The 26,706-nt window shown below is 40.2% G+C and overlaps 1 protein-coding gene across 8 annotated transcripts in view; it reads right to left on the bottom strand.

Moving 5' to 3' along the window:
* EHBP1 (EH domain binding protein 1) overlaps positions 1 to 26,706 on the bottom strand; it is a 240,952-nt gene that overhangs the window by 109,050 nt on the left and 105,196 nt on the right. For all 8 annotated transcript variants that reach the window (XM_068406149.1, XM_068406140.1, XM_068406131.1 and 5 more), the window contains 2 exons: positions 21,854 to 22,106; positions 15,286 to 15,472 (listed from right to left, as the gene is read on the bottom strand). In XM_068406149.1, the coding sequence (XP_068262250.1) occupies positions 15,286 to 15,472; positions 21,854 to 22,106 (440 nt within the window). The remainder of the gene's footprint in view (positions 1 to 15,285; positions 15,473 to 21,853; positions 22,107 to 26,706) is intronic.

Here is a 26,706-nt window from a genome sequence, read left to right on the forward strand (position 1 = left end):
CCTTGCCTGGCCTCTCAGAAGATCCTTCTGTTGTGGGGTTGCTGAAGGTTGAAGAACAACAGGTGCCAATTGCTACTACCACGGTGCACCGACAACAATATCGCACCAATCGAGACTCCCTGATCCCCATTCATAAACTGATTAGACAATTAGAAAATCAAGGAGTGATTACCAAGACTCGCTCACCCTTTAATAGTCCTATATGGCCAGTGCGAAAGTCTGATGGAGAATGGAGATTAACTGTGGACTATCGTGGCCTAAATGAAGTTACGCCACCGCTGAGTGCTGCTGTGCCAGACATGCTAGAACTTCAATACGAACTGGAGTCAAAGGCAGCCAAGTGGTACGCCACCATAGACATTGCTAATGCCTTTTTCTCTATTCCTTTGGCACCAAAGTGCAGGCCACAGTTTGCTTTTACCTGGAGAGGTATCCAGTACACCTGGAATCGACTGCCCCAGGGGTGGAAACACAGTCCTACTATTTGCCATGGACTGATCCAGACTGCACTAGAAAAGGGTGGAGCTCCAGAACATTTGCAATACATTGATGACATCATTGTGTGGGGTGATACAGCAGCAGAAGTTTTTGACAAAGGGGAGAAAATAATCCAAATTCTTCTGAAAGCTGGTTTTGCCATAAAAAGGGGCAAGGTCAAGGGACCTGCCCGGGAGATCCAGTTTTTAGGGATTAAATGGCAAGATGGGCGTCGCCAGATCCCGATAGAGGTGATCAACAAAATAACAGCTATGTCCCCACCAACTAACAAAAAGGAAACACAAGCCTTCTTAGGCGTTGTGGGTTTCTGGAGAATGCATATTCCAGATTACAGCCAGATTGTACGCCCTCTTTATCAAGTGACCAGAAAGAAGAATGATTTTCAGTGGGGCCCTGAACAACGACAGGCTTTTGAACAGATTAAACAAGAGATTGTGCATGCAGTAGCCCTTGGACCAGTCCGTACGGGACAAGATGTTAAAAATGTGCTCTACACCGCAGCTGGGGACAATGGTCCTACCTGGAGCCTCTGGCAGAAAGTGCCAGGGGAGACTCGAGGTCGACCCCTAGGATTTTGGAGTCGAGGATACAAGGGCTCCGAGGCCAATTACACTCCAACTGAAAAAGAGATACTGGCAGCATATGAAGGAGTTAGAGCTGCTTCAGAGGTAATTGGTACTGAAGCACAACTTCTCCTAGCACCTCGACTACCAGTACTAGGCTGGATGTTCAAGGGTAAGGTTCCCACTACCCATCATGCAACTGATGCGACGTGGAGTAAATGGATTGCATTAATTACGCAGAGGGCTCGAATAGGAAACCCTAATCGCCCAGGAATCTTAGAAGTAATCATGGACTGGCCAGAAGGCAAAGACTTCGGAATGCCACCAGAAAAGGAGGTGACACGTGCTGAAGAAGCCCCACCATATAATGAACTACCAGAGGATGAGAAGCAGTATGCGCTGTTCACCGATGGATCCTGCCGTCTTGTAGGAAAGCATCGGAAGTGGAAAGCTGCTGTATGGAGTCCTATACGACGAGTCACAGAAGCCACAGAAGGACAAGGTGAATCAAGTCAATTTGCAGAAGTAAAAGCCATCCAGCTGGCTTTAGACATTGCTAAACGAGAAAAGTGGCCAAGGCTGTATCTTTATACTGACTCATGGATGGTGGCAAATGCCTTGTGGGGGTGGTTAAAGCAGTGGAAGCAAAGCAACTGGCAGCGCAAAGGGAAACCTATTTGGGCTGCTAAATTGTGGCAAGATATTGCTGCTCGGCTAGAGAAACTAGTCGTGAAGGCACGTCATGTAGATGCTCACGTACCTAAAAGTCGGGCAACTGAGGAACATCGAAACAACCAACAAGCGGATCAAGCTGCTAAAGTGTTCCAAATAGATTTGGACTGGGAACACAAAGGTGAACTATTTTTAGCTCGGTGGGCTCATGACACTTCAGGTCATCAAGGGAGAGATGCAACATACAGATGGGCTCGTGACCGAGGGGTGGACTTAACCATGGACTCTATTGCACAGGTTATCCATGATTGTGAAACATGCGCCGCAATTAAGCAAGCCAAACGGTTAAAACCTTTGTGGTATGGGGGGCGGTGGTTGAAATATAAATATGGGGAGGCCTGGCAAATTGACTATATCACACTCCCTCAAACCCGCCAGGGTAAACGTTATGTGCTTACCATGGTGGAGGCGACCACCGGATGGTTGGAAACATACTCTGTGCCCCATGCCACTGCCCGGAACACTATTCTGGGCCTCGAAAAGCAAATCTTGTGGCGACATGGCACGCCAGAGAGAATTGAGTCGGACAATGGGACTCATTTCAAAAACAGTCTCACAGACAACTGGGCCAAAGAGCATGGCATTGAATGGGTATATCACATCCCCTATCATGCACCAGCCTCTGGGAAAATTGAACGGTATAATGGGCTGTTAAAAACTACCCTGAAAGCAATGGGGGTGGAACCTTTAAAAACTGGGATAAACATCTGGCACAAGCTACCTGGTTAGTTAACACCAGGGGATCTATCAATCGAGCTGGCCCTGCTCAGTCAGACCTTCTACATACAGTAGAAGGAGATAAAGTCCCGGTGGTGCATGAAAGGAATCTATTGGGAAAAACTGTCTGGATTCTTCCTGTAACGGGCAAAGGTAAACCCATTCGTGGGATTGCTTTTGCTCAGGGACCTGGATGTACTTGGTGGGTGATGTTGCAAGATGGTGAAGTCCGATGTGTCCCTGAAGGTGATCTGATTCTGGGTGAGACTACTTAATTTTGAACTGTATGTTGTTGCTGCATAAGTGTCTTTTAGGTTAAGACAGTGGTGATGCGACCGGAGCTAGCTTCATCAAGTGGCGTCCAGTAACCTCCTCGAGTCTGACATCTTTAACCTGCAACCCGTGGGCACGAACCATGACAAAAGAGAGACTGCTAGCCAGAAAGACTGCTGAGAGACTGCTAACCAGATGCAAACCCACAATCCTGAACCAAATGAACTTGATGGACTTTTTGCATAAAGATGAATCATAGACTAGTGATATGTATATATATATTTGAAAATGAAAAGGTAGTGGTGATCTGAGTATGACATGAATGGTATGGAATAAGGGGTGGAATGTCCTGGTTTGGCTCAAACCAGGCCAAATAGTCTTAGAGAACCCAAGGTCACTGCTTACGAGTAAAGAGCCGAAGGGGGTTGTACCTGCAGGGAGTAGTGGACGGGGCAGGTGACCCAGGATTGACCAGCAAGGTATTCCATCCCATACATGTCATTCTCACTTTCCTGTTTATCACTAACCCACTGCCTCCTGGAGGTGGGGCCCAGGAGGGAGGGGCCCTCCTGTCTCCCACTGATTGGTACCAGCTTTGCCAAATCTCCAGTTAAAAGCCTGCAGGTGTGATGGCAGTGGAGCTTTTGCATTTTGCCCTCTGCCCGTGCTGGGGGGAGCTACTGCCTTTTCCCCTCTGCCTGTACTGGGGGGAGCAATTCTGCCTGAGGAGGATTTCCAAGCTCTTGATCTTGGTTTTGTACATATTTGTATATATTTGGTTATTTCTATTATTATTGTTATTATATTCTTTTTCATTATTATAGTTTATTAAAACTGTTTTAACTTTCCAACCCATAAGTCTCTCTCCCTTTTCCCTTTCCCTTTCCCTTAGGGGGGGGGAGAGGGTTAATAGAGAGCATCTGCCACCTGGTTAATAGCTAGCCCAGCTTTAAACCGTGACAGGGCCGCAGACGGTGGAGAGTACACCCAAGACTTTAGCTGTCTAAACCAGCCCCACAATAAAGCTCGATGTAATAGCTAAAAGTTAAACACTACAATAAGGTCAGCTTATTCAAATCATTTTTAGCTCCTCGTTAGGTGCAAGGGAACAGTGGAAAGAATCAAGTTTTCAATTTAAAAGCTGTCCAGTATGCTGCTTGTGTGGCTCTTGTTAAGGACCCTGATAATAAGGTGTAAAAACTCTACAGAAAAAGGATAGGCTTTATCAAGTTTTTGTTGTGAAGATTTTGAAGATTTTTGTATTGATGGTAGTTTAAAAAAGGTCTTATGAGAGAAGAAGTGTTCCTTCTTTCTTCTACCTTTTAAAGAGCAAAGCTTGAACTAAACAGAAGTAATAGTCTGTGAAGCCAAGCATGCGAATCAAAGCCCTCCATGTCCTTTGAAAAGGTTAACATGAATGGCAGGAAGGTGGTTAACCTCCTCTGGTACCTACGCCAGGAGCCTGCAGCCCCGCACCATCCGCCTGCCTCCTCCCAGCTCCCTTCCACCGTAGGAGCAAAGGCAAATAACTTAAAGGAAATAAAATAAAAGGCCCTCATCACGGATAAGGATTTTCGGATTACGTATCCCAGAAGCTAGCCCAGATCTCACTTGGAGCTAAACTAATGCGGTTGTTTTTTCAAACGCTTCGGCAGGCCACGGCCGCCTCGCCTGACCGGCGGTGTTGTACCTAATCCTGCTTGTCCTCTGCGAGGGAAACTAAACAGTGCCATGAAAGCATTGACATTTAGGAACCGCAGCGCTCCAGAAACTTTAATGCTCCTGGCAGCTCCTAACTTCTTCCTTGCATTTATGCACCTTAGGGATATTTAAAGGACAGATTTCAGGCAAATAACTTTGGCACCTCCATGAGAAGACCGGTCCCCTCTGAATCCTGCATAAATGGGTGCAATGAGACACGTGTCCCAACGGCAACGCAGAGCCTAGCTCACACTTCCTGCTCTCCCTCCTGAGATCTCCTGCTGTCACTTTCCCCATCTCCTTCTCTTCTGGGACTTCAAGTATTCGATTCACCTCTTAACATAGGAAGCTACAGCCCAGAAAAGGCAGCATGGGTATTCCCACCATCCAAAGGCCTGACCCCAGCAATCTCTCCTCTGACCTCAGCAGCCTTGAAGCAGTTCCTGGATCAGGATATATGTCTTATTTGACCATCCTCGCACTCGTTGGTAAGACAGACTGTTGGGCACTTCATTCAAGGAAACTGAAACGTTTATGCAAATCATCACATATATTTACATGGAAAACATTAAAGAAATTCTACTATTAGTGTCATTTTTTGAATAAAATACGAAAGAGGTATTTTTTTTGTGACAGTTTGCCTACATGTAATGGTGCTAGCATTTTAATGGCACATAGTAACAATATTCCCCTTTGCTTCATCACACACTACACTCTGTGCCTGTTGGCTCTTCCAGTTTCCACCAGAGACAGATTTTCTCCTCACAGAATGGTGCACAGTTTTAAACTTTCAAGATGAAATAAAGCATATAAAAATACTGCCATTACATATCTAAAGAACATATTTTTCCACAAGAAGTGAAGTAATATTTTATGACCACAAATCTGAGTACTGTAATTTGTAAATGTAACTTAAATATAAAAATATGAAAAGTGAGGCTTTGAATGTCATAACACTGGTTAAATTACCAAACCTTATTTGCACAGATACTTGCAGAAGTGCTAACTGGTGCAACCCAAAACTGCTGCAGGCACTTACAATGTTTCCATCCATTTCAGTAGGAGCTACAAGCGCAGAAATACCTTAAAGAGCAATTATGAAAATGGCAGAAGGAGCCAAGCATTTATCATCCTGCAAATTATGTATATTAATTTTGCAATGAAAAAGATTTTTCTAGGACAGCCCTGGAGACCTGTTATCTGCATCCCCACTACTATAAGGATCTAAAGAAACAGTCAAAGGCTTAAGTGTCAGCACTTAAAGTTGCCAAATCAAGTGTTCAGAAGTTGGGATATTACAAAATTACGGTTACATATTCAATGTTAATTAGTACCCTTTGTATATTTGCATTATGATACAATCTTTAAGCGTACTTCTTCCCCTAGAGTTCTCCCTCATGGAGAGTACTCAATGAACCACCTCACTGGATGAGACTACCCAGTATTCCTACTTTTCTGAATTATTAGTTGTTTGTCCTCATGCCTCAACTGCTGCGCACTCCCTGGACTCTGAACTGAACACATTAACCTCATCAAAGGGCTTTTCTACAGTGTTCATCTAGCAGATTAAACATTTCATCTTCCAGACATCCTTGTGAGGTAGCAGTCCATTTAACCGAAGAAAAAGTGAGGTCCACAAAAAATCCCCTCCAAATTATTAGAAGCTGTTGCTTTTGAGTCCTCAGTCTGAGCCACCTAAGACCCGACCTTACAGTGAACTGCTTGTTTTATGATACTTCACGTGCCACAAAACAGCACTCTTTCAGCTGCATGGCACTTGAGTCAAGCCAATAGCTCTGCTAATTTATCACGGTTGTATCACGCTGGAAACTTAAACTCACCACAATCCAAAATCTGGTTCAAGAGATTAGCTTAGCACCACATAATGAATTCATGACATAGGAAAGGATAATGTCCACTGCTCCTGGACAGCATTCAGTTGCTTAATTGTCAGAGAAAGCAGTGCCTTTCTGCTGGCCCTTGTCTCAAACAGCACACAACCTGGACTAGTTCCCTGCGTAACAATATATATGGAGCTTCATGAGTCATGAGCTCTGCAGAAAGACCTGCATGTGATGATGTGTTTCCGTCTAGATAACACTCTGGCTTCTTGCTGTGCGTGTTTGGAAATGGGATAAGGTGAGAAGTGAGGGGCTGAGGTTGGAAGGAGCTCAGCTCTGCCTCCAAACCTGTGCATAACTCCTGCTACAGGAATGTGTGGATAAATTATTGACTTATCTGGTTTAAAACCTCAAATTCTGAAGGAAGCATCTCTCTCAGAGGTAATGTGTGTACAGAACACCACCTAAATCCTTTTGACAGCAGTTCAACTGGCTTGTTCCTAGAAAATGGGCACAAAATACTTCAGTCAGAAGGGCAGAAAGCAGCAGATAGAACAAGGAAGGGCTTGGTTTTATCTATACTCTCAATGTCTAAAAATTGACTCCTGTTGGTCCAATCATGGGAATAATATGAAGACAACAGACACTACCCTCCACCAATTTACATTCATAGAACCACCTGCAAGGAGAAGGAGGGAATCAAGCAAGGCTCCAAAGAAACAAACCCAGTACATTATTAACACTGACAACTGCTACGGTAAAACCACACAGTCAAAACAAGCCATGACCAGCTAAGAAAGAATTTATCACTTTGGTAGCCTAAGGAGACCGCTGGTAAGCAAAAACCTACTCACAAAAGTATGAGTCTCAAACACATCCATACAGTGTCTGGCATACTCCTTTGGATCCTAATGGATAGTAAGAAGTTGTCCCTTCTGCTGGTCTCTTTTGTGACTGCTCATGGATAGGTTATCGCATGTTACACACCACATCTTGTACCAGTTTTCACAAAATCGCTAATTAAATAGGTAGAGTAACGCAGGGGATCTCCATTTTGCTGAACAACTCTGTCCCTCAATGCTCCTACTCTATATCCATGTCTCCTTTTCATGTGCAGTCATGCCTGCATGTTGAAGGGAGAAAGAGCTTTCGCAACATCTTCCCATTTTTTTTCCCGTCCAGTCACAGATATTATCAAGCATTGGAACAGGCTGCCCAGGGAAGTGGTGGAGTCACCATCCCTGGAGGTATTTAAAAGACGTGTAGATGTGGTGCTTAGATATGGTTTAGTGGTGGACTTGGCAGCGTTACATTAACGGTTGGACTTGATGATCTTAAAGGTCCTTTCCAACCAAAACGATTCTCTGATTCATGATTCCATTTTTTTTTAAATGATTCTGGTGGTAGAAGACTCAACTGAGGTTGCATTTTCGATTTTAACAGGCTGCTTCCTGGCAGTACCAGCCTAAGTACTACTGGATCACTAGAACCTGCAGCTGGTGTGAACAATGAATACCCCAAATCAGCACACTGCCGAGACACTAAGGATACGCTTTCCAGCTGACTGATGACTGTGCTGTAACTGAAGGGGACTGTCCTGCTGTATCCTCGTGTCAGTGTTATGCTCCTGGTACTCACATAACTCACAGTCAGTACTGGTGCTGGCACAAGGTGGGGCGGAGAAGGGGGAAACGCAAGAAGCCCAGTATAGGGACCGAACGTAATGCAGTAAATCCAAACCCTGAAGCATGCATTAGCTGAGGACAAGAGGAAGACATTCCTTAGCCTATACCTTCAGCAAAGCGGAAAAATACTACACTTGCATTTGGAAGTGAAGAGAACAGTTCACTCCTTACTCTAACACGTATTCTAATGAGGTGGTTTTATGTCCAAACATAGGTTAATAGTAAGGAACACAGAAAAATCACATGTCTATTCAAGTTGACAAACACCATTTAAAACTCATGCAAACAGTAATAAGAAATTGCTTAAGCACTGTATAAAATAGGGAGCCTCTTATTATTTAACACTTGAAAAGCTGCAAGTTTTAATGAATTGTCTGTGGTTTAATATGATTATCTCACTATCTCTCTGTTCACATTATGTGTGTGGCTTGTCTTTCTTCCTATTAAAAGATAAAATGTCTTAGGGCTGTATGCAAAGGCAGATTTTCTCATAGTGCCTTTTTTGCACAAGTTCATAACGCCAGATATCTTAAAATTCTATCCACTACCTCCCAAGTCCTCTTTGGGCTTGATGAACTATCTATCTGCATGGGAAGTGACAAAGACGTCATGCAAATGAGCTGCACAATTCCTCTGTAGCTAATGTGAAGCTGGAAAGGAGGAAAATCATTAAAGATGATGTTCCAGAGAGCCAGGAAGTCCTTATGTGAACGGACAACTGAGACACTTTTGATACCAAGAGACAATGAATGATCTTCATCTACCATTTGGAGTTTAATGTAATTTGTCCACTTGGCTGCATTACTGCATCTCATTACTGTTTTAAGATGAGCTCTTCTTACTTCAGTCACATAAGGCTGATAATGCTGAGGCAAACAGAAGCAGAAAAGGTGAGCAACTGGCAACTACAGCATCTCTGAGATCTTGGAGAGTTGTGTCTAGTACTATACTGAATGTTACTTTTCCCCCCTTCCACTAAACTGAAGCACTGCAGATACATAATGGATTACAAAGGATACTGGATGGAGATGGGTTATTACATATCATGTAGAAAAAGGATTCTGTATTTCTTATTGCATGTTTCCTATTAACATGTTTGATTAGAGCTTAAACTAGCTAGCTTGCCTGGCATGACAGAGCAGATTATCACTGGGCATGCAAAACAATTCATTTTGCTTTAAAAACGAAAGCGAGAGCTTAAACAATGACAGTGACAACCAGAAATGTTATTATTGGCTTTGAACTATTATGTGAATGTGTATTGTCCTTGTCTGCCAACATAAAAGGCCATCATAAGCTCTCGTATACAAGCAACAAAATCAATGCCTATGTTTTCGTGACTACCAGCAACACCGTGACTTTCATAAAGGTGAGAATGGTGTATACATTAACATGACAGACTTAAGCTTACTTATCATCCTGTCCTGGTGCTATATACTTTCATCAGTTGCTAGGTGTAACTCAAAAACCAAGGACAGGTTCAAAATCTTCCTGTGGTCTGATACCAATTCCATGTCTGTTCACACAATCATGTATTGTCAGAGAAACACCTATTGCCAAGAGTGGAGTGCAGGAGTTTCATTTACTGAGATATTCTGGGTAGCCCAGTAGGAAGCTGTGAGATGGAGATCTCTGTGAGCTACCAAAGCCCAGGCTGACAACTAGTCCAATGAACCTGCAAGTAGCTACTCTGTAAAGCATGTGTCCAATGAACACAGGTTTCCTGACCCTGAAGACTGGAGAAAGGACGTGAAACTAAGCTGGAGTCACCAAACATAACATATCTGTTGACTTTCATTAGGTTAACAGCAACTGCAGTATCCAGAAATCCAATGGAATCATGAGCCATCAACAAGGTCCAGGCCTTGGTTGCAGTCTGGCAACAAACTGAAACTACCACGTAGTAAGAAAAGCCTTTCTGAGAATGGTTTACTGAAGGGAAGGGCATATGCTATCCTTCCAAAGAGTGAATGAGTAATGCCAATCCAGTGCAGGAGCTATTTGCTTTTAACACTTCAAAATAACTCTGCAGTTGAGGGTGATTATCGGTTTTCTCCTGTTCCCTCGTAAATAATTCTCCACCTCCTACATAAAAGCAGTAGCATGCTTGCCCCCTCATTCTCACAAAGGCAGTAAAATCCATGATTGTGCAGACATGTGGCTTCAGCTCCTCTACTGCGGGATACAGTTGCCGACTCTGGAACTAATACCTGGACCTTACTTCCAATAAACTCAACATAACACAGGGAAGATAAGAGATACTGAGACTAGCTGAGATTTCAGCCAGGTCAAGTTGGTATGTGCTTTTTTTAATCAGGTAAAGCAATGATGGGCACTGGAATGCATGCACTGGTCTGATACATGGCACTGGTATGCAGGCACTGGTCTGATACCACTTTTTGAGCCTGAACTACTTTGTTCAATTTTTTTTCCACAAAGTCAACAAGTGGAAGAAATTTAAAGTCTCCATCACCTCTGTGAAAGGCAGAACCTTGTTACGCAAACCATGTCAAGAACAGTAACACATGTATGATGGTAACAGGCACAACAAGGCTTCAGTTGGGCTTGACAGCACTGTAAGCCGACTGATGACTGAAGAGTTTAATTGCAGCCCTGCAGTTTGTCAGACTCACCCAAATATAGCCAACACACCATAGTCTTCCAGCCATTTGAGATCATTAACTGTGGGATAACTTCAGGCTTTCAGACTTTGCATTTTTAAGCTCTCTCTGATGACTCAGATTAGTTTAGAGGACACATAGAAGGGAGACAGGAGAGAATTAAGGTAACTTCTTTAGGAAGTGTGAGTAGGTAATAATATTTGGAAACAAAACTTCCTCCAAACCCAGATATGGCAAATACTGAGCTAATACTATGGGACCAAGAGCTGGCTGGACCTTTATGGAGAGCTAGACCCTGCCTTATCTCTAACAGATAACTGCCCCTTCCTCACCAACAGAGATGACATGTGGATCTCTGAGTGATCAAAAGGGCCTGCTCAAACAGAAGACATTGAAGAGGCTTAGAAAGGGTTTGCTAGTACAGTTAACTGATTGCTCAGGGAAGCAGTGCAAGGCAAACATTTGAAAAAGATCAGATGAATATTGGAGATATTCAGAAGATGTCTGGACACAGTCCTGGGCAACTGGCTCTAAGTGGCCCTGCTTGAGCAAGGCGGTTGGACCAGATGACCTCCAGAGGTCCCTTCCCACCTCAACCCCTCCATGAACAATGTGAACAACGTGCAGAAAAAGGTATGTTGGAAATGGCCAAAGAGATGACAGCAGCTAAAGAAGTGGGTATGTCCCCTGTGCAGAATTAATATGAAAGGGGTTAGTGCTCATGAGCTCAGCCAACCTCACATAGACTAAAACCCTCAGGTTTGGGGGAGGCAGAAACAGCCTCGTTTGCACTCTTTTCTCACATCTGAAATTTGTTATGGAATGGTAAGGGGACACCAAGTGAGGCAACGTCTTTGGGGAGGAAAGAGGCTAAAGGCAAGTCCTGAAGTAGTGGGAGACACTGTTATGGTTATAACTGCTTCAGGCACATGTACACCATGCGGTTGAGACCAATCATTTCAAGGCAAAAATAAAAGTTAAATACTGTCTGTATTTGGTATCATCACTTGTCTTTCTGACCAACGATCACATATAATTGTCTGGGCAGTAAGTTTTTACGTCTGTCTCTCAGCGAGATCTAGTCTTCGCTTCAAACTAGTTCTACCATTTTCATGGCTATTAAAGTTAATGCCTATTTATTAGTCTCATATTCTATCTTCAATGATCACTGAGTTCTTGAAAGTTAATACCGACTCATCACTCCACTCTCTTTATCCTGGGGATACCAGGCATGATATCAGAAGATGCTTTCTGGAATTTTCTCCCTAGTTTTACATTAAACTTTTACACGGAATTAACTTGTACAACATACATCTCTGAACAAAGGAACTAGAAGGAGTTTGATTTTTGTGGTGTCAGGATTAATAAGGGTAATTAATTCTGTGTGTGATTCCAGGAAAATCTAGAAATAGTATTCAGCTGTTAAAGGACCGTACAACTTCCTTAAAAGAAAGTCTTTTGCAATTCATGTAGATGCATTAGCTTAAGTCTATTCTCAAATGAAACATGTCCAAGTCTGCGGACTGCTAAAAATTCATTGGTTTATTCTTCTCTTTCATTACCACAGACACTACTGTTGCAAAATAAGAAAACATACACACACACAAAAAAATATCGTGTGTGGGAAGTCAGATATCCCTCAGGTGAGAAACACCTTCCACCACTACTTAGGTAATAGTAAAATGTTGGATTCAGGCTATGATGTTTCAACAGCAAACACAATTGTACTTTTGTGGAAGTGTTCCTATACCCACGATGCCAATGTTAGAAGGCTCATTGCAGCTGAGCACTGAACGAAGCAATTTTGGTGTCCAGCCATGCCTAAGGGATTTGATTTTTGGGTGTATACTTAGGAAAATATCAACCTTTCTTGCCCTACTTTTAAATTGGGATTTACATTTCTTCACTACTGTTTAATATCTAAGCGTTTTTTTTTAAGAGAGTAACAAAATTTCAAGTATTTGGAACCTGTATCTTGACTAGGAATCTGTCATGTGTCAAATAATCTTTCAGGAGCAATTTCCACCTAATAAACTTGCTGATACATAGATGTTAACAGCATTTGTATTTTTTGTGTTCAGCAAATGTGAGGAACATCATTAGCATGTGAAGGAAAAATGAGCTCCAAATACTCTGTCAAAGATTTGCAGAAGCATTTTTGGAGTCTTTTTCCTTAAACTCTAAAGTTTTAAGGTATTAATGCTGTGTTTGTGTAGTCTAAAGATTAGCTTTTCTGCTCCATAGCCATTTCCTACGAAGACAATCAAGACAGGGAATTGAACATGTCGGGACACTTAGGTTCTGGTCAGAGCTGTAGCAGAGGCTTTCCATGCACAGCAAACTTGGACAAAACACTGAGTAAGATACGTTATCTAACCTCCTTTTACGCAAGTTTACCTCCATGAGACTATTCCCTCTACATAAGGGCATGTGCTAAGTTCATGTTTGCATAGTGCCTATACCTTTTGATGGGAGTTTTTTCAGAGTAGCTAAACATTGTCACTATTATTGAGTAATAAACAAACAAGTGGTTTGTGCCAACAGTCCAGGTCCTACCTGGGCACTATTTTGTACTGTGATGTGAGGAAATTGTTTAATTTTCTTTTCTTTTAAATGCCAGTGCTTTTCCAAATTTCAAAAAGCATTCCAAGTAAAGTGCTTTTGATCTAACGTTATTAGATCACCTTAGAGCAAAACAATTCAAGCGCAGAAAAAAGACTGTGCTCACAGAAAGCTTTCTGAATTGCAAGTGACCGTACAATATTTTAACACACCCAGTCAGCGAAACTTTCCACTCTAGCTGTAATATAATAAACCAGGACACTGCATCTGCTTTGGAGCATTCCCTAATGGTCTCATATCCTCCAAAATCCTGTAAAAACATTAAAGCTTTCTGTACCAGAGAAGGTCAGCACAGAGCTCTGTTTTCCCCCATGGCTCTAATGAATATCAAAGTTTCAGTACTTGGACCTTTGCTGATCTCAGCTGTGCCTCAGCATCAGTGGCAGAGAGGTGGGCTGCAAGCAAGCAGACATCAAAATATTTGGGAACTAATACCCTACATAAGAGTAGGAACTACCTGGCTGCATTCATAACAACACGGTCTTATCAGTGATTTCAATCCTGTATCTTTTCTTAATCCATTCCAGCTTTCAGACAATCTAAAACTTAGTCAAGGGTAGACAAAAACAACGACAGTTGAACCCAGCAGTAATACATTATTTCAGCACAACGATAAAGCAGAGAGATGTATTTGCTTGGATGCAGACCTGTAAAAAACCATCTAAAACAATGAGCAATGCAGGCACAACCTCCATCAAGTGAGCTGATAAAATCTCCTCCACAGGCATCTCTTCTCTGCCTGGTAGTACCAGAATGCTTTTACTTTGGCCACTTTGCTTTGACCCGAGGGCCAGACTCCACCAGAAATCAAATAACATGCAATATTTTTCATACAGAAACTCCAGCAAACAGGATCAACCTCCATTTCAGCGCATTATAAAACCGCTGTGCTCTGATTTAATAGTTCCCTTGTTGTGGTTTTGCATATTAAGAGCAACTTGTGAATTGTGCTCGTGGCCTTACTACGTTTTTTCTTTTGCCATGAGCAGACACAGACTTCTGGTCTCATACTCTTTACCCTGAGTGAGTGGTAAAACGACAGCAAGATCAGAGCCCAGGGGGACAAGGACATGTCAGCAATCTGTCTGAGTAATTAAGCCATGAAATGATAGGTATGACAAGTAGTTTCATTCAATTCTTAAATTAAAGTACAGCAGCTCCAATACAAGGCAAAACAGATGATAATATGCATAAATTGGGAGAGATGTGCTGGAAGGGAAGCCTTCTGTCCTCATCTCCCTACCCTTCAAAACAAGCAGTAAGCATGCATCAAATTCATTTTTAAGAAGGGCCCATTAACATACACTACTAAATGCCTGTTTTGTTTAAAAAAGCACAAGTGGTGCTAACCACTGAAACACTGGAGTTGAAATTCACACCAACAGAAGTCAGCTGTTGCAATCCTAAATTACCTATGCCACACATTGCCCTCTTCAACAGAAGTTAACTCGTATTTTTCCTTGACAAACACAGATGTATGTTGTGCATATATAAGTATGCTTAGTCTGGACATTCCTAATAAACAGTTAATCTGATTTGAAGTAGACTGTATTTTTTTTTAAATTACTTCGACATACCTATGGAACTGAACATATATAAAAATCCCAATACAAATAAACAGTATCCAGTACTAAGCTCTCAAAACCCAGATTTATGACAGAAATGTGGAGACAGACTCTTCAACAGGGGCAAGGCTTAGCAGCATTTCAATAGATCGAGACAAAGTATTGTTCAACATTATTTTCTTCCTTCTTGATGGCATATCCAGCTGTCTTGTAACATTTGTTACTAGAAGACTCTTTTCTTTGGAACAGCAGTTGCTGTTACTGTTGTCATTAAATCCTTAAAGAAAAAATACAAGCTCCTACTGCTGCTCTCTCCCTATGAACCAGCAAGTGAATAGAGATGAGCCAACACCTTATTAAGTATAAGCAAAGCTTTTAAGGTGGCCTGCAGAAATAAATAGGACGTCTACAATACACATAAAGGTACTATTAATAACAAAGACGAAATTTTGGTATGAAAAACCTACCTTAGGAGAAGAAGAAAGCTCCCTCGATGCAGGAATAGCTGACATGTTCTCACTCATGCCTGTCTCTGTCTTTGGCAAGAGGTTTGGTGGTTCAGGAGCCTTTCTTTTCATCTTCTTTTCTGGTTCTTGCAGTGGAGCAACTTTAATTAAAGCAGGGCTTGATTTTGGTTCATAAAACGGATTTGATCTAATTAAAAGAAGGGAAACATATTTCTTTGCTGTCGCCTTGGAATTCAAACCAAAAACAAGACCTGTTCAGAGACGCCAATGACTAAAATGCTTTTATTATCCCACATAAGAATATATTTGCCTTTACATGTTTTTAGATATTATTTTTTCATATGATTGAAAAAGTGAGCTACAACAGTTAAAACTGCATTTCTATAAATTTAAAGTCCTATAAATTACAGAAGTGTTATCAATTGCATAAAGCTAACTCTTCAATTATACTTAGCTATCTATCAAAGAGTGATCTGATTTACAGACAAGTTCAATACCAACAAATCTGAGTGCAGTTGCCGGCTTTTTAATATTCTAATGAACAGAATGAAAAATGCATCATTAGAACAGAGTTAAGAGTCAGGTCACTTTTACATGCATGCTTCAACATGTCTTTAGAGGCCTCACTCTTGGCTGCCCAAGTCTGAAAATTGTGGCCTCTGTATACAATCCACATAGAGTGTATTTTAAACTTTGCAGCATACAGGCACCACACCATTTCAAGAACACCCTCTGGATAAGAGAACAGTGTAAGAAAACTACAGCTGACTTGTATACCTCTCTACAGATACCAGTTGCCATCATCTATCTATTTTGAAAGTGTTTTTTATAACTGAACCTCGTTTAAGAAATACAGTAAACATCTTCCACCAAGTGGATGCAGTCCAAAGAATTATTATTCTTAACTCTGGCAGTCACATTCCAACTCCGCATTTGTTCCACCCTAAGTAAATACTTCCACAGCATTTCCAAATTCTATCTATTAGTTTGATACATCAAATATCAACCAATAATATATCAAATAATGGCTTCTACTAGCATTAGAAGAGCCAGGAATTTTGTATCCTGCTAAGAATACTTATAAGAATCTTCTTTGCACTGAACTATTTTATTAATAATCTTTGCTTTTCATATTTTGCAATCCAAAACTGGATGGTTAATTACAAAATTTATACGTTAATTACTCCCTTTCTAGTCCATACTTCCCCGGCAAGATATATTTATCATATATCTCAAACTACATTTATGTAACTAAGTCACTGCAATTCCCAAAGATCTATCTGCACACAGTTATATAAAGCGTAACTAATCACGACAAATAACCTCAGTCCCTTGAATTCAACTCTAGATGGAAACAATAATGCATGCAGCATTAGACAAGAGCCTACCTAGCTAGATCCATTCACAAATTTCCTCTCAGGATAAGAGTCATGAGCTAGTAAATGCTGCTTTTAAAGAACTACAACAGCAAAGTTCAGACACAAGCAAAAAACCAACTATTCATCCAGTTTCCTTTCACACAACATCAAATTTCTCTCAGTTTTGTGTACTTTTAGTATGAAAATATGTCTTTCAGTTTCATGGACTGATTTTAGAATTTATTTTAATGCAGTTTACTATCGTCCTCTTTTCACTGAGAAAAAGCAAGCAATTAATAATCCACGCCGCAAGAAATAGGTCTACCTCTAAAAAGGCAAAGATTATTGAAGCACATAAGAGAAGACTGGGCTTAAAACCTCCAGAGCTTCCTGAGATTCTGCCACTGCTTGTTACAGAGAAAGAGATCTAAATTCAGATACCAAAGTGAAAGGAAAGACTAACACTAAAATAACTCATCTGCTGACTGAAGGCAACTTTCAGGTGTTCCCACTTTGCTGCCCATCAAGCTCAAAGCCACCAGTGCAATCAAAACTAAAGGCAACATCAAAATAACGAGTTAAATAGAAACGGATGGGTGTTTTCCATGGGAGGCAGTAGAAAAAGGAGGTTATTCAGGCTGGAGTGGAGAATGCACCTAGCTGTCAGTAGCTCTAATTTAGCTGACAGCCCAGCTCAGCTGTCTTCAGACACCGGAAAGTTCAAAGGGAGGTGAAAATGAAGATAAAAGAGATAAAGGCTGAAGAACAATGAGTTCTACAGGAGAGCACAAGGTTTTCTTTAGTTCATCAAGTTAAGTCTTCTGAATAGCCAACAGACACAGCATGTTTGGCAGGGAAGTAATTTACCTCTGTGTACTTGGAATTAGAAAAGTGTATTTCTAAGGTGTTAAAAGGAATTTTGTACTAGAAAACAAAATATCAATGAGTAAAAAAGTTTGGAAGAACCATCTTGTGAATTTTTATGCTGCAGAATTGTCTGCGCTGCATGCATAAGCTTGAAGAACTGTACCCTACTGCACACACGAGGAGGAAGTGCTATAAGGAGACAAGCAACTGCCTTTTTTTTTCCTAGAGAAGAACTTGCTTGAAAGCCAGGCTAAATCCTCAATATTTTGGCCATAGTATAGGCAGAACACATGCACACTATTTCCCACCTTCCTCTCTCTACCACTTTTAATTGGTCTTACAAGTATTTAGAAAGATTTTTGAAAAATAAGTTTAACGCAGAAAAACAACAACCCTGGTTCTTGCCCGAAGAGGCTAGAAATTTTGAAGTCACTGGGGTCTGATACATATAGCAGAGTTTGGTCCAACAGCTTCCACATGTCTATATGACTAAGCATGGGAAAAGTCTGGCCGAAAAACGCCTTAGCTGAAAAATACTAAAGCACTTTTCTCTGAGGTTAGCTCCCATACTTTTTGCTTCGGTGAAGTTATTTAATTGATCCATACAATATGATTTGCCTAAAGAGATACTAGATTGTCCACCACAAAATTAAAAAAAATGAACCTGACAAACTACCTGGCATTAAGCTGTCACTGGCTGCATGGTGGCTTGTGGCTTCTTGTGCAACAGGCAGCTTCAATAGATGGCAACTCAACAGTCTTTCCAATTAGACAGCATTATTCTAAGCCATGCAATGGTTAATGATAAGAAGCCCCAGAGCCAAATAATATCTGAAAGCAAGATTTTATTCTGACCAATTTAAAAATTACTGTGATCAGCGTTACTGGTTAAAACTGAAAAAAATCAACAGTTTATTGAGAAGGAAAAACAAAGCTGTCAGTGTGGTAGGGTTAAAAGATCAGGCAATATTACCAGTTAGAAATACAAAGGTTGAAAGCATTATACTTCAAGTAGTTATGACCTATGCTATTTTCAAATAATTAAACTTAATTTAGCTAGGTGTGCTGTCCTTTATTAACAGGTAGCCACCTACCATTTTGATTTTAATGTATAAAATTCAAAAGGGCAAAAGTAGAATTTTACACTAACATTCAAATGCCCAAACTAATGTTTCTTATCTCTAGCTAGGTATGAGAATTTAGCCAGAGCAAGTATGTTTTGAGAGCATATTTTTACAGCAGAATATATGTACTGGATCTTCTAAGTCCCTTTGTTATCATGCAACACCTCATTATGCTTATGACTATGCTTTGCTTATGTGTGTTGTGAAATCTTACGTTATCTTCACAACCATTAGTGAAATGTTTCAATTAAGCCAATTACCCAAGGTAAATCCTTCACAGAGGTGCAGTGAGGGTAGGTACCTTTTCCAAGATTACAACCACATTCTGTTTCAAAACTGGAGTCAGAGTTCAGCTCTTTGGGCACTTTGTGAAAGCTCTGAGTCCAGAATCAGAACTAGAGATCTGACAGAGTAGAGTAGGACAAGGGTCCTGATGCTAACTGATGTGTCCACATTCCCATGACACATCATCACATTTCACACAAAATACAAGAGGAAAATGACAAGTGGTACGTTAACTGAACTCCAATGAAATGTTTAAGATGCAGGGATAAAAATACATTGTATTTCCTGAGCGACAGCAAATGTCTTTCAGGAGCCTTCTATTTCTCATGTCTTCCATCTATCAGGTTCAAAACCACTCCTGGGGAAAGCACTGGACCAGCGGTAGTCAGAAATGATTAAAAACTACCCAAAACAAAAGACAAGATGTTAGGAGAGAGGATGAAAATAATATGCAAAATTTTCTAATGCCGTGATGTGACTCAGTTGTTCAGCCTTGTCTTGAATACACTGCTCAGGCCAAGTCAACACATCTTAAAATAGATACACAGCAGAAGAAATAACAGGGTCCAGAGACGTGCGGTGAAAATGATTAGAGAGATGAAGAGACTTCTGTGTGAAGAGAGATTGAAGAAGTTAGCACCATTTAACTCAGACAAGTGACAAGTAATGGTGAACATGCTAGAGATACACAACACAGCAACTGTTCATGGCAGATAAATCCAATACTACTAATTGTTGTTTTGATAAGCCAGCAGAGAGAGAGAGACTGTATGGGACTGGAAAAGTAACTTATTTACAATCAATAAAAGGAAACACATTTCATGTAAGATCTTGTTTTTTTGTGGAACACTGCCACAAATTGACACTGAAGCCTAGACTTTAATAGGATTTGAAGATTAGCCACTTATGTAGATAATAAAAGCATCAATATTCACATTATATAAGAAACAATACACACCTGGACATAAACCCTTATGATTTAGGGCACACAAAAACTACCAACTGGCACTGCCTATGAAAATCTTTCCTTTGGTGCTCACTGTACCATTCCTTAGCAGAAACTTGCTACTGAAAAATGTGAAAATTAACGATATGAGATAAGGTATAATAGTGTTTGTAGGTGTGAGTTAGTATAACAAGTCTTGTGTTCCTAGACTGGAGTTTTATTATTACACTTATTCTTCCAGAGAATTTCAGTATAAAGATTCAAAGGTTCTCCTTGCCACACTTCTACCCAATACATTTAGCAAATGGTCTCCACATCTTTTTCAACGACATGGCGCTCCTGTAACCTGGGAGGAAAATGTGGCGAGGAAGTTACTTTGGGGGTCACGACATAAAAAACTTATGTAAAAGATGTAAACCGCTATTTTTCAGTGCTTTTTGACTCCTTATCCTTCCATCTTTCCATGGGACATTGCTTTTATAATGAACACACAGATTTATGCTCAAGTAGAATCCACCTACGGAGAATTCTTTTATATCCTTGGAAAAAAAAAGGAATAAAGCAAATGGGGTCATTAAAATAAGAAGGCTGTTGTAAACAAAGGGCTAGACAAATCTACAGTCCAGTACACAGAAAAAATAAGGCTGCCTGTTACACACTGCTGCAAGCTCATTTGGCACAGATTTGCTTAGGGTGGAAACATGAGTATAAATATAAAACATAGAAGATTCTTCACTTGCCCATCCATGTAGCTTTTGCTCTTTCTGCTCTTCTCCTCAGTCTTTGCTATCCGCTATACCCGCATCTTTGCGGGTGTAAAGTATACATTTTTTTTCTCCCTGCAGATTCTTGTGCTCAGTGACTGCTCAGGGATGCCTGGTGTGACCGTCAACAGTGTGATCACACTGTGCTCTGAAGATACAGCAGCGGTGCTGTTTGTTCAGGCAGTGCCCTGATGAATGGAGCTGGCAGAGACATCATTCCTCAATGCCCATTTTTTTTTTTTCCACAGAACAAACAACAACAACAAATCCATGGCCACAAGAGCTTTAAAAGGAAAAAACCCCACAGGGTCCTTTATACATTTCTACTACAGTGCACAGGAATCCTTCAGTTTCCTAGAACACAGCTATAAATAGAGAAACATAAAGATGATGATATGACACCTGTATTAATATTAAATATGAAAGCAAATGTCATACCATGATAAATCTCATTAAATAACGTAAAACTAAATGTTAATTACTGTTGTTGTCTGTAAAATTGCTCGCATGTAATCACTCACCATAAACTGTTTCATGAGTGGTGTGGTTGGTGACTAATGACCACAAACAAGGAGTAAGTATATACCTTCAAAGCTCCCAAGTTGCACAGCTATTGCAAAAAGCTCTCATTCCTTGTTAGGTTTCTATACTATAATATAAGGCAGTGAGTGTGAGTTTACAAAAGTTTTACGTGTGGTTACGATAAAAGAAACAACATAAGAAAGTGCATATGGTGTTATCTTTCCCATACAGAGATTGAGCGTTATGAGACTCTCAAAAATGTGCTATGCCGACTGCAAAACGCTCTTCCTTTTTACATACTGCACCAATATAAAACAAACTCTCCATTATCATTACAAAAAATATTATTTTATGTAGTAAAAATAATGGCAAAAAGGACAGGAAGGACCAAGCCCTGCTGCTCCCTAATTTTGGGTTTCTTTGCAATTGGCAGGGCATGAAGTGCCAAAAAGGTACACAGACTTGTTCCTTATCAGGTAGTTTGCGATCAATGAGGCAAAGAAAAGTTTCCTAACTGATCATATGTTCAGCTGAATAGCATGACTTGGGGGTACGGTATTTCCTGCTGCTGAGCTGCCTAAGGATGTCTGTTCTAAGGAGGTGATTAAGGATCACCATGGTTGAACCCAATACACCTCAAGATTAAGCCAGGGATCCCACTAATGCTTCCAAAGCTGCTGAAAGATGAAGAATTATACTTACTCATCTAGCTCTTCCTCTTCAGCTTTAGACGTATCTGCATAGAGGTATTTGCTCATATCCACTGGTCTGACGTTTTTCCTTTTTGCAGGTTGTGGAGGAGAATCTCTTACAGTTACATATGTCTCAGGCTCAGGATCTGGCTCATCAAATGGGTTCAAGTACTCTGGGGCATCTTCATCCTTGAAGGGATTGTAATTGTCAGCATAGAAACTTTCTTCTGGCTTTGAAGATGAAGCTATTTCAGCGTCCGGTTCTACCAAATAACAAAAAAACATTAAACAGATTTAACATAGAAAAAAATTGAAACCATTTTATCAGACCTTTATATTTTGAAGGCTTACGAAAAGGTGTACTTCTTAACTCTCAATACATAAAGTCCTAGCCGTAGATGAATTTTCACGCTTTCTTTATTTACAGTGTAACCTTGTTTATTCAAAAAAAGGTTTTTCAAAAAGTCATTTCATCTAGAGTATATTGAATAGGTTTCATTTTCTCACTTACTAAAGCTCTTTCAACCTAATCAGCTATTAGTTTTCTTATTTGTCATATAAATGGTATTGCAACAGATTTTAAAACATTTTCCCAAGCTATTAGCCAATTCATATCCTAACAAAATGTTCCTAATTATTTATTTGAGCTTTTAATAAAGAAAAAAGATATCCTGTATTTTATAATAAAATTACTTTTACTGGGTATTAAAAATGGTGATAGCAAGTAGGTGGTCTTTTCATTGCTTAAAATGACCGAACTAAAAATCAGTTATTAGGTATGACCAGTAATTACATTTCAAAACATACATATTTTCACTGCTAACTGCTCCTGGTAACAATACACAGTCTCACAGTAAAAATGAATTTAAATTAACCCTAAAGAGACACATAATCAAATTACTCATCTATTATTTGGGCTATACAACAAAAGTTATTAGCAACCTGGAGCTGCACGCAGTTCTTTAGAGTAACAGACACTACAGAAAGAACATTACCCAAAAGTGAATGGCTGCTGGATATTGAATAATACAAATCCCCATACAGCAATACAACATTTCTTACAAAGACACTTAGTAATGTTAATCTTACTCTTCCTGGAGCATCAAATGATCAGAAGCTCAGTTCAATATTGGATTTGAGGTACTTTCAAAATCTACACAAACAGGAACTTCAATGTAGTGTTATTAAAACCTAATTCTCAATAACTACTCCCACACTATTCTTAATGAAAAGTCTTTCTTTTTCAGGTGCATGGTTACTAAATTGAACAAAGCATACCTTTTAGCTTTAAAAGAAAAACTCTAAAGTTATTTGTAGCAAGGCTCTAAAAAATAAAAACATGGAGTTCCAAGTGTGTTTGTCACTAAACAAATATTCAGGAAGACAAAATCACCAGTCACGCAACTAACAGAGGGAAGGGGCAGCAAAAGAAACAGCACTGTCGTTACTTGGTTTTGGATGGATGATGTACTGAAGTTGCTAATCCTGATGAATTGCTAGAAAATCTAAGTGTTCTCTACTCTGCCAGTAAACTTCCAGTTCACCCCATCTCCAGCTATTAGCATAGCTCAAGGTGATAGAAAGCCCTACCCCACGTAGTGTGACTGACTATAATCTACACTTCGAACAAGAGCCACTCCTAGTGGGACAGCAATATGGTCCCCAGATGCAGGTAGCAGCTTCACCTATCTACGCACTGGAGTAGTCACCAGTCACTAGACCAGGGCTTGAAGCAGGAAAGCCTTTAGTCCTTCTCAGAACAATTGAGACCTACCAGGGACTGGAAAGATTTAATTTTAGGAAGAACCTCACATTTCTAGTGCTCTTCTTCCTCTTCTTGGTTCTTCACATTTGAACTGCAAAGACTATGGTAGCATATTGTTTCCTATACTGTTTCTAAGGGTCTGTTCCTGAAGTGATGGATCATTTCTCTATGGTCAGAAAGTACAAACCAAATGGGTTTGGCTGGAATAACAGAAAAAAAAAAAAAAAACAAAATCTTACTTAAGCCCAGTGTGGACACTCAGGAGATAAATCACTCATCTGAGACTGAGGGTAAGCTCAGCTGGGTGAAACAAAATAAAATCGCACTTTGCCAGACAATACTGCAGATTTTAACTGGTAGACACACAACTATGCACAAGTGCTCGTGCCTGAGGGATTTCCCTACGGTGATTATTCAGAAAATTACATTAAAAATTTCCTTTAATTCCAAGTGAGGTTTGCAGTTTCTTATTCCTTCAGTAACCCAGACCAACTTAGCATTAAAGAAGCAACATATACACTACACACCTATTTTTTATGTATCTCATAAGTTCTTATATTTAACTTCAAATTCAGAATACACCTATCACTGTTTCAAGTAAAAAACTGGAGTCAAAAAGAGACTGAGAAAAAAGCGTATATCAGACACTACACTGAAATGGGATGAGACAAAGGTAAAGTGAGATCACAAGAAGTTGTTATAATGCTTAATGGTCAGTCTTTATACTGTCAAAATGTGTTATAAAAAGAACTAATTAATCACAATCCTTGTGACTAACAGTAAAAAACCAAATAATCAGGGTTGCAATAACAGTCTCAGCTAAACCTAAAAAAGAGGTTCTGTTACTGTTTAAAGTGGTTAAGCCTCACCTGAATGTCACAAAGCAACATTTCAGCTGTATCTTAGGAGATGGACATATAGACAAACTACGGCAGGATAAATCAGAGTGTGTATTTGCAGCATGTCAGCTGTAGTGTATGTGTTTGCTCCTACCCCATGCTTATCCTTTAATGAAAGGGAATAAACTACTGGGCACTTATCCTGGGAGAATGGGTAGTTACTGCACAGTAGGTGATGTATACTAAGCTCACACCCTACTTTACGTGTAGTGATTTGTTCACAGGCCCGCATCCTTACAAGAAAGATGTTTCAGAGAAAGCCACAATAAAATAATATTGAAGGTCTATATTTTAACTGACAAGGGAAAAGAAATCAATCAAGGCAGAAATTCTTAAAAACACAAATATGATCAAACTCTTTGACAGTGTTATAGGTGAAATACATCAGAGCAGAGCCCAACATTTTAAATATAATTTTTAATTTATTTTACACCAAAAGAGGAAAAGAGGTCCTACACTGGCTTCCTTACATCACTCTAGTATCCAGTGCAGGTGGTCACGACAAGCAAAGTTTCACCCTGCTTGCCCTGGGATGTCCTGAGTATATCTACAGCTGAGCTAATTGTCTCAACCCCTTTACAGTCAAAGGTTACAGGTACACGTTCAAACTGTTAATGTCTATAATCAGGTGAGCTAAATCCCACCCTTACTGTGTAGATATGTGTGACTTGAAGCTCATGGTAGTCAGGATACTACCCAAATGCTAGCCACACATTTAGTGATTTGATGAACTAGTCCAAGCAGAAATGCTTTTGAGATCTGTCCTCAAAAGATAGTTTTGTATAAAAAGCAGAAGTAACTTAATGAAATGCAAAAAAATGACTGATGTTGTGCTCAAATTGTGCAACTTATTGATGACATTTTAACCAAGACTTTTGCTACTTTAAACTTTGTTCAAATCTTAAAATATTTTATCAAGAGACTATAAATACCTGCTTCTGCAACTGCATACAAAAAGATAGATCACTGCACCTGCACATGAATCTGTTGATAAATACATACTATCATATCTGAGCAAAACTTGCTGATAACTCACAAGCAGTATTCAAACAAATATTACTAGAAGGAATGTTAGCAATATTTCCTGAAGTCAAAAACATTCAGGGAAACAATCTCTTAAAACTATGCTGTAAGCTTTTGTTTTTAATTTGCTTTTAAGTATCTCCTGGAATCGAGGAGTTAAATGCTTGTTTAAATCTGATAAATTTTAAGGGACAATGCAAATGGTTTTTGCAATTCTTTCTATTTCAACACTATGGATCAAGTGCTGTAACCCTAACTAGGCCAAAATTCTTTCTCTTGTTCGTTGGCTCAACAGTAACTACAGGTTTGGCCTTAGATGCAGAGCATTGCACATCAGCGCTCAGAGACCTCTGGCTTATTATTAATTAAAAGATTTCACAAAATCCTACACACAGGCTAAAATTAAAAGAGCTTCTAAAAGTATAATTCTCAAGAAACTTTTATAGGCAGAATTTTGTAGGGGCTCAACCAGAACCCACGTAACTTGGCTGCTCATTCTCTCTCCTCCTGTCATCCAGGATACTATTTCTTCCCCTCTGCTTCCTTCAATGTCCCCACAGGAGGAGGGGTCCCCATGAGGGTCCTCACCTGAACCCAATCAGGCTATCTCCCACAGGGTCTCTGAAACTGTTTAGGACTAGCTTTTATGTCAAGTGTGGTCATCACTTCGTGAGCCTCTCTACAACAAATTAAATTGCTAGGACAGTGACTCAACAACAATGCTCTTAAAGCTGCAGCCACTGTTACCTTCTCTGTAACAAAGCCACTCATCTTCTCTAAAGGACTTAATGGTGTTGGGAAGTGCATTTTGGGGGGCTGAACATACAAGAGCTTAAAAGGGGTTAATTTCCTTCTTCAAGCTGATTTTACACTCAGGAGCCAACACATATTCCCCTGCTTCCCCCTCATCAATAATCACAGCTGAAAACACAGGACTCCAGTCTCTACTGGAACTAATTTTTTTGATTGCGGTTCTCTACACTGATATATAAAAAAAAGAAAAAGACATTTGCAGTTTGGCACTCCAAGGGTCAAACACACAATAATTTTGCATGGTTAAGTACTAAAGCCACAGGGGTAGGAGCAACAAGAGGAGAGAGCACCAGCTGCTCTTGTGCCAGATTCTGGAAACATTACTTGCCCTAACTCCACTGAGAAAGACTGCTCGTGATAGTA

This window comes from Nyctibius grandis, chromosome 1 (genome assembly GCF_013368605.1).
Source record: "Nyctibius grandis isolate bNycGra1 chromosome 1, bNycGra1.pri, whole genome shotgun sequence".
NCBI classification, from domain to species: Eukaryota; Metazoa; Chordata; class Aves; order Nyctibiiformes; family Nyctibiidae; genus Nyctibius; species Nyctibius grandis.